Source organism: Oncorhynchus mykiss, chromosome 6 (genome assembly GCF_057628025.1).
Source record: "Oncorhynchus mykiss isolate SJ-2025 chromosome 6, ASM5762802v1, whole genome shotgun sequence".
Classification (NCBI taxonomy): domain Eukaryota; kingdom Metazoa; phylum Chordata; class Actinopteri; order Salmoniformes; family Salmonidae; genus Oncorhynchus; species Oncorhynchus mykiss.
Genome location: NC_143027.1, coordinates 66,799,926 through 66,813,009, shown reverse-complemented (window position 1 = coordinate 66,813,009; position 13,084 = coordinate 66,799,926). Strand labels below are relative to the sequence as shown.

Sequence of the window (13,084 nt, the reverse complement as noted above, 5' to 3'; positions counted from 1 at the left end):
TTCAGACGGGCCTGGACATGTACTGGCTTAAGCAGGGGGACACGTCTGGCACTGCAGAATTTGAGTCCCTGGCGGCGTAGTGTGTTACTGATGGTAGGTTTTGTTACTTTGGTCCCAGCTCTCTGCAGGTCATTCACTAGGTCCCCCCATGTGGTTCTGGGATTTTTGCTCACCGTTCTTGTGATCATTTTGACCCCACGGGGTGAGATCTTGCGTGGAGCCCCAGATCGAGGGAGATTATCAGTGGTCTTGTATGTCTTCCATTTCCTAATAATTGCTCCCACAGTTGATTTCTTCAAACCAAGCTGCTTACCTATTGCAGATTCAGTCTTCCCAGCCTGGTGCAGGTCTACAATTTTGTTTCTGGTGTCCTTCGACAGCTCTTTGGTCTTGGCCATAGTGGAGTTTGGAGTGTGACTGTTTGAGGTTGTGGACAGGTGTCTTTTATACTGATAACAAGGTGCCATTAATACAGGTAACGAGTGGAGGACAGAGGAGCCTCTTAAAGAAGAAGTTACAGGTCTGTGAGAGCCAGAAATCTTGCTTGTTTGTAGGTGACCAAATACTTATTTTCCACCATAATTTGCAAATAAATTCATTAAAAATCCTACAATGTGATTTCTGGATTTCTTTTTCTCATTTTGTCTGTCATAGTTGAAGTGTACTTATGATGAAAATTACAGGCCTCTCTCATCTTTTTAAGTGGGAGAACTTGTACACTTGGTGGCTGACTAAATACTTTTTTTGCCCCACTATAGTTTAATCTAAGAAGGATAACTTTTTTAATGTTTTAAAATTTACATTTTTATGAAATTCACTGAGGAGGATGGTCCTCCCTTCCTCCTCCGAGGAGCCTCCACTGACTGGGATGTGAACATTAAGCTACTGTTAGGATTAGGGTTGAACATAAGGCTAGGGTCAGGCCTACACTCTTAGAAAAAAAGAGTTCCAAAAGGGCTCTTCGGCTGTCCTCATAGGAGAACCATTTTTTGATTCCAGGTAGAACAATTTTGGGTTCCATGCAGAACCCTTTGTGGAAAGGGTTCTACATGGAACCCAAAATGGTTCTACTTAGAAACAAAGGGGTTCTACCTGGAACCATCAAGGGTTCTTCAAAGGGTTCTCCTATGGGGGCCACCAAATAACACTTTTAGGTTCTAGATAGCACCTTTTTTCCTAAGTGTGTAGCATAACACTAACCCTAATCTTGGCATAAACCAAATATGGCTCCTCCACATTTGAATTCCCATTGATGATATCCAAAATGAGAGACATGACGCTATTATCACCAAGAGCAGAGATGGCACAAGGCAACGTCACAAGGTAAACAACAGTACGTCAACCTAAAAACAGAGGACACTTTTAACTAAAGCTGTCAACACATAGACCTATTTGCATGCAGTGCTTCCACTAAAGTCCTGCTCAAGAATATTGACAAGACATTGCAATGTCAAAGGTGATTATTTCAAAACGTGAAAAATAAGGAAAGGCTTTTATTGAATCTCACAAATTTGCACAAATTCCAGCCTCTGAGGCATCAGCCTAATCCGAACTTGTTGTTACACAATCCACTAAACTCTGCAGGTGATTATGTTGCACAGCATTCAATAGTCTACTGTGAAATGATTAAAGCCTGTCTCTCCTGGACTGGTGATAATCAATCTAACCTTCATACATTGACTATTTATCCAACCAGAACATTTACTGCATATGCAGAAAATGAATAAGAACTGGAAATTGATAACTACAATCGTTAGTGGCATGATATGCACAGAATAGGGAGAACAACAAGGTGTGTGTAAAATATCCTTTGAGATTATCAGGAAAGGATGAATGTGATTTGCAAGCAGCTTTTTATTGGTTTGTGTTGCACTGCATTAGCAAAACAGAGATCTCACAGGCATGCAATATTGTCTTTGTGAATTAAACAGTTTCCTCTGGGCAAGCAGATTTTTAACAATTTGTCTAGTTCCCGTTGTGACGCAGGGTCTTATAAATGTTTATGAGGCTCAGAAGCTCTGCAGTTCACAGCACATTATAACAAATAATATTGTTAGCAATCAGTTTCAGTATCTCTTATTCATCATGCACCCTGATAGCCGTTTAAGGCCAGGGAGTTTAAGGCAGGAAACAAATATGCTCATAATAAACAGGAATAGAGAGAAGGCAATTTTCAAGTCAATAATCTAGTAATATAGCAATCATGCGGCTTTCAGCACGTTTTGCCTTATGATTCTCAACATGAACACATTCCAAGCTTACTGGGCATAGAGGAGCTGCATATAACTATCAATATATTCTGCCCATTACTTTCTATTCTTCATGAAACAAAGGACCTTTGGAAATTCAATTTCAATAAAGTGTCCTATATTTGCAAGGGAAAGAGGTTCCAAGGAGATGAAACCACTGTGCAGGCAGAATGTTATGAGAACATCAGACCACATGGGCTATTTTCAGTTGTAAGGGCCAGACATAAAAGGCAAAGTGTGATATCACTGACCATACTTGGAATAAGGTGCAAGTAAAACAATTATAATAACACACAATCTGGACATTCCATTTTCTGATCTGTACAGGTACAGTGGTAGCCTATAGAGAAATCTGGAATAGATAATAACTTAGTTTTTTGTTGATTTTAATATTGCATTTAGCATTATACATGTGTGACTGTCACTAAAACAAATAGTTCTACTTTAATTCATCACTGCCTAAAAAGGTTGTCACACTCAAACAATATTTGCATCTGCCAGTCCCAAACGACAAAGGACAACAAAGGGGCCAGTCCAACGGACAGTTATGCACGCTCGTCATAACCCAACCGCTAGTTAGCTGTGCAAGTTTCCATGGAAATCTGGGACTTTCACTCTCAAAACAAAATTGGTTCACGCCTCCTCGTGGCAATGTTTACACTGTGATTGGTTCTAAAGACAACGCGCTTCACAAAATCATTGCCCGATTGGCTAGTATCTCTTTTGGAAGTGGAACTGACAGGATGTGCAGGTGCAGAAGCGGGAGATGGGGGCTTCCAGGCGGGTAACGTTTTAATGTGGTGACAGCGGTTAAAAACGGAACATAATAAGTTTACCACTGCATTTATAATGCAAAGTAGAATGGAGACTTTCACTTGCTGAAAGTTGATTAAATCTGTGCAAGGCGCCTCATAAAGCCACTTGGCATATCCGAAACCGAATGAAATGATAAGCAGCCGGAGTGCAACAGGTAATGAAGACAACACAACCATGTTAGCTAGCCAGCTAACGGAATTAGCCACATAATGATATAGCTATAAGCTAACGTTACCTATTTGGCTGCCAACGTTAGGCGACTTCGTGGTCTTTCAAGAAGTTGATACTGCCTGTGGGTTTATAGCCATATCCTGGAAAACACTTTTGTCACTGTTTGTCAAAGTAGCTAGCTGGGTTGCTGCTACTATCTATCCATTTCACTCAGGAGATCTTGCTGAGGCTCGTGATGCAAAACACTGCCACAAAGATTTGTAATGAAGGTTGTGCCTCAGATAGGTGCGTGCTGTTTGCAGTTTGTGAAGTTAGCTAGTTCTAAATGTAATTTAAATGCTTTATCATTTGTTAACGAACTAAACATGTTATACAAACTTGTGGCTAAACCTCCCGTTAAAGATATATTTTATCTCTTTCTCACTCTCTTGCTCTCCTCTTGCTTTCTCTCTCCATCTCGATCTGGAGTTGGTTCAATCTAATCCAGAATATGACTTGGTCAGAAGTGAGATAAGAAAGATTGGGGGTGGTGTTGTGTAAACATCAATATGAATTAAATGGACAGCACCACCACTATCAAGATCATTCTCCAGGTCAAGGCTACTCTGCAGCAAGACATGATTTATTCTCATTTCCTTTTTTCATGACTTATTTTCATTTCCATGATTTCAGAAGATTTTGATGCAGCTCACTCACACATACCCACAAATAGAGTTGTTTTAAACCTCTGAGTTGTGGGCATTTTCATTTGTTCTTTCCCCAAATCTCACCTGCTCCTTTGGTGCACAGTTTCTCTTTATCTGCCATTGTTATAACTTATTAGTTGTCGGAGTGAAATGTGTTTTATAGGCCGCTCTTCAAAGAGAGGCTATGCTCCCTAGATTAATTACTGCTGTTAGAGAGAATGTAACAAGGCATTGTGGTCTGAAGCAAGGGACTCTGGGTAAGTTTTGCAGCACATAATTAAAAATGATGAAGTGAAAAACAAGGGCTTTACGCACCTGAGGATTCAGGTATGTTATTAAAGCCATTTATTGTGTGGGCTGCTGCACTTCTCGACAGTCACAGTCCCTATGAGAGGAGCTGACGAGCATCAGTGGCCAGCTCAGACACTGATGCCCGCACTGAAATCCCATCCCTGTTTTTTTTTACGGCGTCTCTCTCAACATGGTACTGTAGGCAATGTCACAATTTTCTGTTTTAGTTAAAGGTTTGTCATTGTGTCCATGCATCAATTGTGTTGATGGTAATATGTGTTTATTTGTGTTGATAGATTACCAGTCAGAAACTCCTGGTGGAATTCTGGAACCTTTACCACAAGCGCCTTCGACGCATTGACCAATCAGATCACAGCCGGGAGGAGGCTCTGCAGGTAAACTGGTAATGGCGGTGATGCTCCTTGGATGTTTGGATGTGCTGGGGCAAGTGTGTTATTTCCACTAATGAACCGATCTTGCAATGTGATGCATATGTGTGAGAATAAGCTAGAAAATGGTTAGGCCTACGTTATGATACAGACACTTAGTGACAGGCCTTTTATGGCAACTGTAACTGCTGGCCCTGCATGTGAAGTCTGAGGAGGGACAACAGACTGGGCCTGACAAGGGCAGGGAGGAAACTTGGTGTTTTAGAGACTTATAATGCTATTAGCCTAGTGCATGGCTGCTAAAAGGTATAGTGCCATAATGAAAGCATGACAGGTTGATCAATGTTGTTAAGAGAATTACCGTCTTTACATCAAAAAGCTTTTTGGGTTATTTTTTAACTATCCCATTAAGTGGCCTTTATTGAATATCTTTACATCTCGGGAAAATGTACCTTTTAGTCAATGCTCATCAGTAAAAGTGGAATAAAATATTTGTTATGACGTAAAAAGTAATTTCCCTACCTGTGCATGCTCTTAGTCCTTGTAAGTCTATTACTAATTCATTTTCCTTCTCCTCAACATTTAAAGATTTTCATATTCATCTCCACTAAAGAATGAGGAAAGTGATGAGGATGAGCCAATTCCGCTGCTCTCTCTCTCCCTCTTTGCATGTCATGTCAGTGGCTATGGGATGGGGTTGACTGTGTGGGTGGGGGGGTGGCTGCACACCTTGAGGACTGGGCTTGATGACGGCTGATGAAAGTTTTAGTGAGCCAAGCCTGTCTCTTTGACTCTAATCACCAGAGGAAAGCTCCTTCTCTCAGAAGTATCCTCTCCACGGTCGAAGCAATGGCGGAGTTTGGAAACAACACAGCCTCTCATTTCAACTGCATTTATCTTTGGTTTGGGGAAATCCTGTTTGATTCACCGCCTCTGACAGCCTCGGCTCTGGAAACACAAAACAAGCCTTTTAGAACTCTTGTCAAGGATTCAAAGAAGGACTAGTACAGTATATTAACATCTCTATTGCCTGTCCTGTAAAGCAGTGAGCTAAGAGTTTAATTAGATTACATAGCATACACTATCTAATTTACTTGATAATTACCATCAGAGGGGTATGTCATACTCATTTAGGTATTTTCAAAATGATCTCTATCCAGTTCTGTAAGTTCAAAAATGTTTAACTTATTCTGTAGTACGTACAGTGCATTCGGGAAAAGTATTCAGACCCCTTGACCTTTTCCACATTTTGTTACGTTACAGCCTTATTCTAAAATTGATTTAATTATGTTTTTCCCTCATCAATCTACACACAATACCCTATAATGAAAGTGAAAACAGGTTTATAGACATGAATGCACATTTATTAAAAATAAAAAACACAAAAACCTTATTTAACTAAGTATTCAGAGCCTTTGCTATGAGTCTTGAAATTGAGCTCAGATGCATTCTGTTTCCATTGATCATCCTTGAGATGTTTATACAACTTGATTGAGTCCACTTGTGGTAAATTCAATTGATTGGACATGATTTGGAAAGGCACACACCTGTCTATGTAAGGTCCCACAGTTGACAGTGCATGTCAGAGCAAAATCCAAGCCATTAGGTCGAAGGAACTGTCTGTAGAGCTCAGAGACAGTGTCGAGGCACAGACCTGGGGAAGGCTACCAAAAAATGTCTGTAGCATTGAAGGTCCCCAAGGACACTGGTCTCCATCATTCTTAAATGGAAGACGTTTGGAACCACCAAGACTCTTCCTAGAGCTGGCTGCCCGGCCAAACCTTCCAGAAGGACAACCATCTCTGCAGCACTCCACCAATCAGGCCTTTATGCTAGAGTGGCCAGACAGAAGCCACTCCTCAGTAAAACGCACATGACAGCATGCTTGGTGTTTGCCAAAAGGCACCTAAAGGACTCGCAGACCATGAGAAACAAGATTCTCTGGTCTGATGAAACCAATATTGAACTCTTTGGCCTGAATGCCAAGCGTCATGTCTGGAGGAAACCTGGCACCATCCCTACGGTGAAGCATGGTGGTGGCAGCATCATGCTGTGGGGATGTTTTTCAGTGGCAGGGACTGGTAGACTAGTCAGGATTGAGTGAAAGATGAATGGAGCAAAGTACAGAGAGAACCTTGAAAACCTGCTCAGGTCCTCAGACTGGGGCGAAGATTCACCTTCCAACAGGACAACGACCCTAAGCACACAGCCAAGACAAAGCAGGAGTGGCTTCGGGAGAAGTCTCTGCATGTCCTTGTGTGGCCCAACCAGAGCCTGGACTTGAACCCAATAGAACATCTCTGGAGAAACCTGAAAATAGCTGTGCAGCGGCACTCTCCATCCAACCTGACCGAGCTTGAGAGGATCCCCAAATACAAGTGTACCAAACTTGTATCGTCATACCCAAGAAGACTCAAGGGTGTAATCGCTGCCAAAGGTGCTTCAACAAATAACTGAGTAAAGGCTCTGAGTACTTATGTAAATGTGATATTTCCATAAAACTTTTTGTTAAATTAAAAAACCTGTTTTTGCTTTGTCGTTATGTGGTATTGTGTGTAGATTATTTAATCAATTTTAGAATGGATTTTAGAATAAGGCTGTAATATTTCCAAAATGTGGAAAAAGTCAAGGGGTCTGAATACTTTCTGAATGCTCTGTAAGCGTAGAGTAGACCCATGGCCTGTAAGGACCTTTATTGATGGCTTGTAGACTGTCCCCTGCTCTCTGCTCTCTGCCTCAGTACCAGTATGTGTGTAGAGGTGTCTCTTGGACCCCATATCTCCTTTCAGTCCCTGGTCTCAGTGGGCCATTTATCTGGCCATATTGAGAAGCCCCAACAGCCGTTGTTTCCAAGTGTCTGTTGTTTCCAAGTGACCATATTAGCCATCATTTAGGGAGTGTAAACAGTGGTCCACATTGTAAAAAATATTCCCTCCTCCCCCTTTCCTACCACAAAGATTTCAGCTACCATGCTTTTATAGAGTAACATCTCTTAACCTGACAGAGACTGAAGAGTCAAGCTGCTCCCCAGTGCATTGTGGGTACACAAGCATGTTGGCGATATGAGGTTTCTCTTTGACCAGTGGAAGGACAAGCCCAGGCTTGATCAATGTATTCTAACACTCCAAACCTCACAGCTAGTCCTAATCAGTATCTGCAGTGAATAACAGAGAGAAGCTATGTGAGGTCTTTGGCTTTACTGGACATTGTGTGATGTGACTTCTACCACATTTAAGAAAATAAATGATTGATTACTATCTCTCACAAGTGCAGTTATGATCCAGTGGTGTTGAGGGATGCCATCCCTTCAATATCTTCTCAAGGAAGATAGGGGCTTGGAGGGGGAGTGTGTAAGTGAAAGCGGTCATCCCCCTCTTCATAGGGGGATACACTCTAGACCAAAACTGTTACAGACCTATATCTATCCCATGCAAATTAATCCCCCAAAAACATTTCCCCTGCATTTCAGCCTTGCCACAAAAGGACCAGCTGACATCATGTCAGTGATTCTCTCGTTAACCCAGGTGTGAGTGTTGACGATGACAAGGCTGGAGATCACTTTGTCATGCTGATTGAGTTTGAATAACAGACTGGAAGCTTCAAAAGGAGGGTGGTGCTTGGAATCATTGTTCTTCCGCTGTCAACCATGGTTACCTGCAAGGAAACGTGCCATCATCATTGCTCTGCACAAAAAGGGCTTCACAGGCAAGGATATTGCTGCCAGTAAGATTGCATCAACCATTTATCGGATCATCAAGAACTTCAAGGAGAGTGGTTCAAATGTTGTGAAGAAGGCTTCAGGGCACCCAAGAAAGTCCAGCAAGTGCCAGGACCGTCTCCTAAAGTTGATTCAGCTGCGGGATCGTGGCACCACCAGTACAGAGCTTGCTCAGGAATGGCAGCAGGCAGGTGTGAGTGCACCTGCACGCACAGAGAGGCGAAGACTTTTGGAGTATGGCCTGGTGTCAAGAAGGGCAGCAAAGAAGCCGTTTCTTATCAGGAAAAACATCAGGGACAGACTGATATTCTGCAAGGGTACAGGGATTGGACTGCTGAGGACTGGGGTAAAGTCATTTTCTCAGATGAATTCCCTTTCCGATTGTTTGGGGCATCTGGAAAAAAGCTTGTCCGGAGAAGACAAGGTGAGCGCTACCATCAGTCCTGTGTCATGCCAACATAAAGCATCCTGAGACCATTCATGTGTGGGGTTGCTTCTCAGCCAAGGGAGTGGGCTCACACACAATTTTGCCTAAGAACACAGCCATGAATAAAGAATGGCACCAACACATCCTCCAAGAGCAACTTCTCCCAACCATCCAGGAACAGTTTGGTGGCGAACAATGCCTTTTCCGGCATGATGGAGCACCGTGCCATAAGTGGCTCGGGGAACAAAACATCGATATTTTTGGTCCATGGCCAGGAAACTCATCAGACCTTAATCCCATTGAGAACATTAAAAATATGATTTTGTTCTTAACTGACTTGCCTAGTTAAATAAAGGTAATAAATACAATTCCTGCATAATCAATGCTTGGAGTTTGTCAGAATTTGTGGGGTTTTGTTTGTCCACCCGCCTCTTGAGGATTGACCTGCTCCAGAGCCTTTCCGTTCACCTTCACACTCCTGGGCCAGACTACACTCAATCATATGACCCACTGAAGAGATGAGTCTTCAGTAAAGACTTAAAGGTTGAGACAGAGTCTGTGTCTCTCACATGGGTAGGCAGACCATTCCATAAAAATGGAACTCTATAGGAGAAAGCCCTACCTCCAGCTGTTTGCTTAGAAATTCTAGGGACAATTAGGACGCCTGTGTCTTGTAAAGCCCATGTAATGCTTTGTAGGTTAGCAGTAAAAGCTTAATCAGCCCTTGCCTTAACAGGAAGCCAGTGTAGGGAGGCTAGCACTGGAGTAATATGATCAAATATTTTTGTTCTAGTCAGGATTCTAGCAGGCGTATTTAGCACTAACTGAAGTTTATTTAGTGCTTTATCCGGGTAGCCGGAAAGTAGAGCCTTGCAGTAGTCTAACCTAGAAGTAACAAAAGCATGGATTCATTTTGCTGCATCATTTTTGGACAGAAAGTTTCTGATTTTTGCAATGTTACGTAGATGGAAAAAAGCTGTCCTTGAAACAGTCTTGATATGTTTGTCAAAAGAGAGATCAGGGTCCAGAGTAACGCAGAGGTCCTTCACAGTTTTATTTGAGACGACTGTACAACCAATCAAGATTAATTGTCAGATTAATTTGGGACTTCACCGTGTTTCATTGAAATGTACAGCTGTGTGTCATCCGCATAGCAGTGAAAGTTAACATTATTATGTTTTCGAATGACATCCCCAAGAGGTAAAATATATAGTGAAAACAATAAAAGCCTTGAAAAAAATCTATATGTCTTTGCTAGGTAAAGCCCTGCCTTATCTCAGCTCACTGGTCACCATAGCAACACCCACTCCAGCAGGTATATTTCACTGGTCACCCCCAAAGCCAACTCCACCTTTGGCTGCCTTTCCTTCCAGTTCTCTGCTGCCAATGACTGGAACGAATCGCAAAAATCACTGAAGCTGGAGACTCATATCTCCCTCACTAACTTTAAGCATCAGCTGACAGAGCAGCTTACACATCATTTTACCTGTACATAGCCCATCTGTAAATAACACACCCAACTACCACATCCCCATATTGTTATTTATTTTTCCTGCTCCTTTGCACCCCAGTATCTATTCTTGCACATTCATCTTCTGCACATCTATCACTCAAGTGTTTAATTGCTAAACTGTAATTATTTCGCCACTATAGCCTATTTTATTGCCATACCTCCCTAATCTTACTTCATTTACACACACTGTATGTAGACTTTTGTGTTATTGACTATACGTTTGTGTCGCATTGCTTTGCTTTATCTTGGCCAGGTCACAGTTGTCAATGAGAACTTGTTCTCAACTGGCCTACCTGGTTAAATAAAGGTTTTATATATATGTCTTATATATATGTATGTGTGTATATATATATATATATATATATATATATGACTGCTTTAGCAAAGGCCGCACTCTGTCAACCCACAGGGATCCTAATGCTTGATGCTTCTAACTATGAACTGTGTGTGTATGTGTGTGTGCTCCTTAGGAGACAGGAGATGTTGAGAGAAGGGTGCGATGAAGAACTGTCTGTTTGTGGTTGGCTGATGTGGCAGACGGCGTGCGTTGGGTGATACTTGATCTGATGTTAATGTGCTGCCATGTGTGAGGGAGGGAGGGAGGGAGGGAGTGAGTGTTTGACTGAGTGGAGAGAGGGAGAGAGGGGAGATGGGCAGATAATCCCGTCTGCCTGATGAGATTGAAGGCTGCGATTGATTGATCGCCTAATCATAGCAGGAAATGGGCCTGAAAATGAATGGGACACTGCCCTTGGCTTGCTGTGGACCTGGGCGGCTGGGTTGCAGGGGATGTTAGCTGCAGCAAGACATGGCCTTAATGTGCAAGGGAGCTGATTTCATTTGTGTCTGATATACAGTTATACGATCCTGGCTAAATGATCAAATAAAAAAAGGAAGAGGGGGAACATGGAAGGGGTGTAAATCAAGCTTTATTGCTGGAATATTACTTTTTCATGCCGTCTGAAATGGATGCTTTGAGAAAGGTGAAAGAATAAAAATCCAATATGAATTTGAATGTGGTGAGGCTGTGTGGTGGCCGAGATAGCCAGCCGCTGTCCTGGATGCAGCTGGGTGGCTGGCTATTGGTGTTATTGGATTATTATTTGTCATTATGAAGTTTGCATTATCTTCCTCATGGTCAGGATATTTGTTTTATAAAATTGCTCACAGCTGGGAGGCAGGATTATACACCTAAAATATAGCATTCGGTGTTCTCTCTATTTCCCTCTCTCTCTCTCTCTCTCTCTCTCTCTCTCTCTCTCTCTCTCTCTCTTATTTTCTCCCCCTCTTTCTCATCCCTCCTGCCCTACCTTTCCTCACACTCTCTCCCTTCTCCCCCTTGCCAGACGTTTCCTAACTCGCTCCCCCTCTCCATCCTCTTTTCCCTCTCACCTGCTCATTCTTTCAAACTGAGGGCAGAATTATTTAACAGAAAGGGGAACCTTTGATGTTGGCAGGACCCATGTTGGTACTCTCAAGGAACCTAATGCTGCTCCTCTCATCTATTAGTCACAGTAAGGACTCCCACATGCGTCTTTGGGGCTAGAGAATTAGCCCTCGAAGGGGGAGGGCCTTTCAATGTACGGTCCCAAGTTCACCGGGTGTGTGCTGCCAGTGCCCATCACCACGGGCTGATAGAGCTGGTGGGCTGGGCTTTGCATCAGGGCAGCATCAAACCCACCTGTTTGTGTTCTGTTTAAGTGAGGCGGGGCACTTGTCACTTCCACTTCACCTCCATCTCCACTCCTATAAAAGAGGCTTTGAAAAGCAAATACCCTTCAGTCTGATGGAGCATTTATCTCCATTTCTACCTGACGGCCGACAGAGCCATAATAATTCCTATGTGTCCATCCCGCACTAAATTATAATCTGGGTCCAAACTGTCTGGGTTGTTCTGCAGATAGTCGGCATGTTCCTGCATAGGAATTAGTGTCAGAGCATCCATGTGTCTGGGCTGTGAAGATGCCGTGCTAGATCAGAGGTGGCATATGACTAATAGTACCCCTGGTGTTAGCAGAGCTCTAATATGGGAGGGGGGTTGGATGTCATGTGACAGGTTTTTTCCCGAACACCCCCTACATGTCCTGCTTGATGATCAGAGGGGCTGGCTGTCAGAGAGGAGATGGGGGCGGGACAGGAAAGGACACAACAGCAAGCTAGAAGAGTTGGTTCTGTCTCCCTCAAATACCTACCTGACTTACCTACCTGATGCCTACCACTTTCAAACTTTCTCTGACCATCACTGCTTGTTTTTGCTGTGTTCATACAAAGTGGTGTTTGAGAATGTGCTGTGTTTTTCTGAATGGATTTTTAAAAATCCTAACTGGTCATTCCGTCCTCCCTCCATAACAGTGGTGGGTAGCAGCAATCCATTTCAGTGTTGATATTCCAATAAACACCTAACAAAGGTCATGTCTGCTGTGCCCCTCTTCTCTGTCTCCCTCTAGAGCAAGGTGGGTGTGCTGCAGTCGTTTGTGTGGGACCTGAGTGAGCAGAATGAGGTTCTGCTCCAGGCGCTGGAGGCTGAGGAGGCGGAGGACCGGGCGGTGGAGGGGAGAACAGTCAGCCTTCACAAAGAGCTGGAGGTGAGTGATCAATGGCATTGATCAGCTAGTCAATCCAGCAGTCTATATCCCTCTCTGTTTACACCCTCAGTGCGCTGCTGTGTTAAACTGAGCGTGCTCTAAGCAGCCACCCCAGGGACCCTCTAAAAGCCCGCCTCACGCCCGCCATTGATTGACATGTCGATTAGCCTGGAAGCTGTTGACAGTGGGCTTGTTAGCCATCTTAAGCATTAATGATGATGGGGAGTGTTGGCCGCTAA

At 43.2% G+C, this 13,084-nt stretch overlaps 1 protein-coding gene across 1 annotated transcript in view; it reads left to right on the top strand.

Annotated features, from left to right (window-relative positions):
* Positions 1 to 13,084, top strand: part of LOC110526396 (uncharacterized) — a 183,659-nt gene that overhangs the window by 24,177 nt on the left and 146,398 nt on the right. Inside the window, 2 exon segments of the mRNA XM_090239453.1 lie at positions 4,510 to 4,608; positions 12,708 to 12,845. Coding sequence (XP_090095579.1) covers positions 4,510 to 4,608; positions 12,708 to 12,845 — 237 coding nt within the window.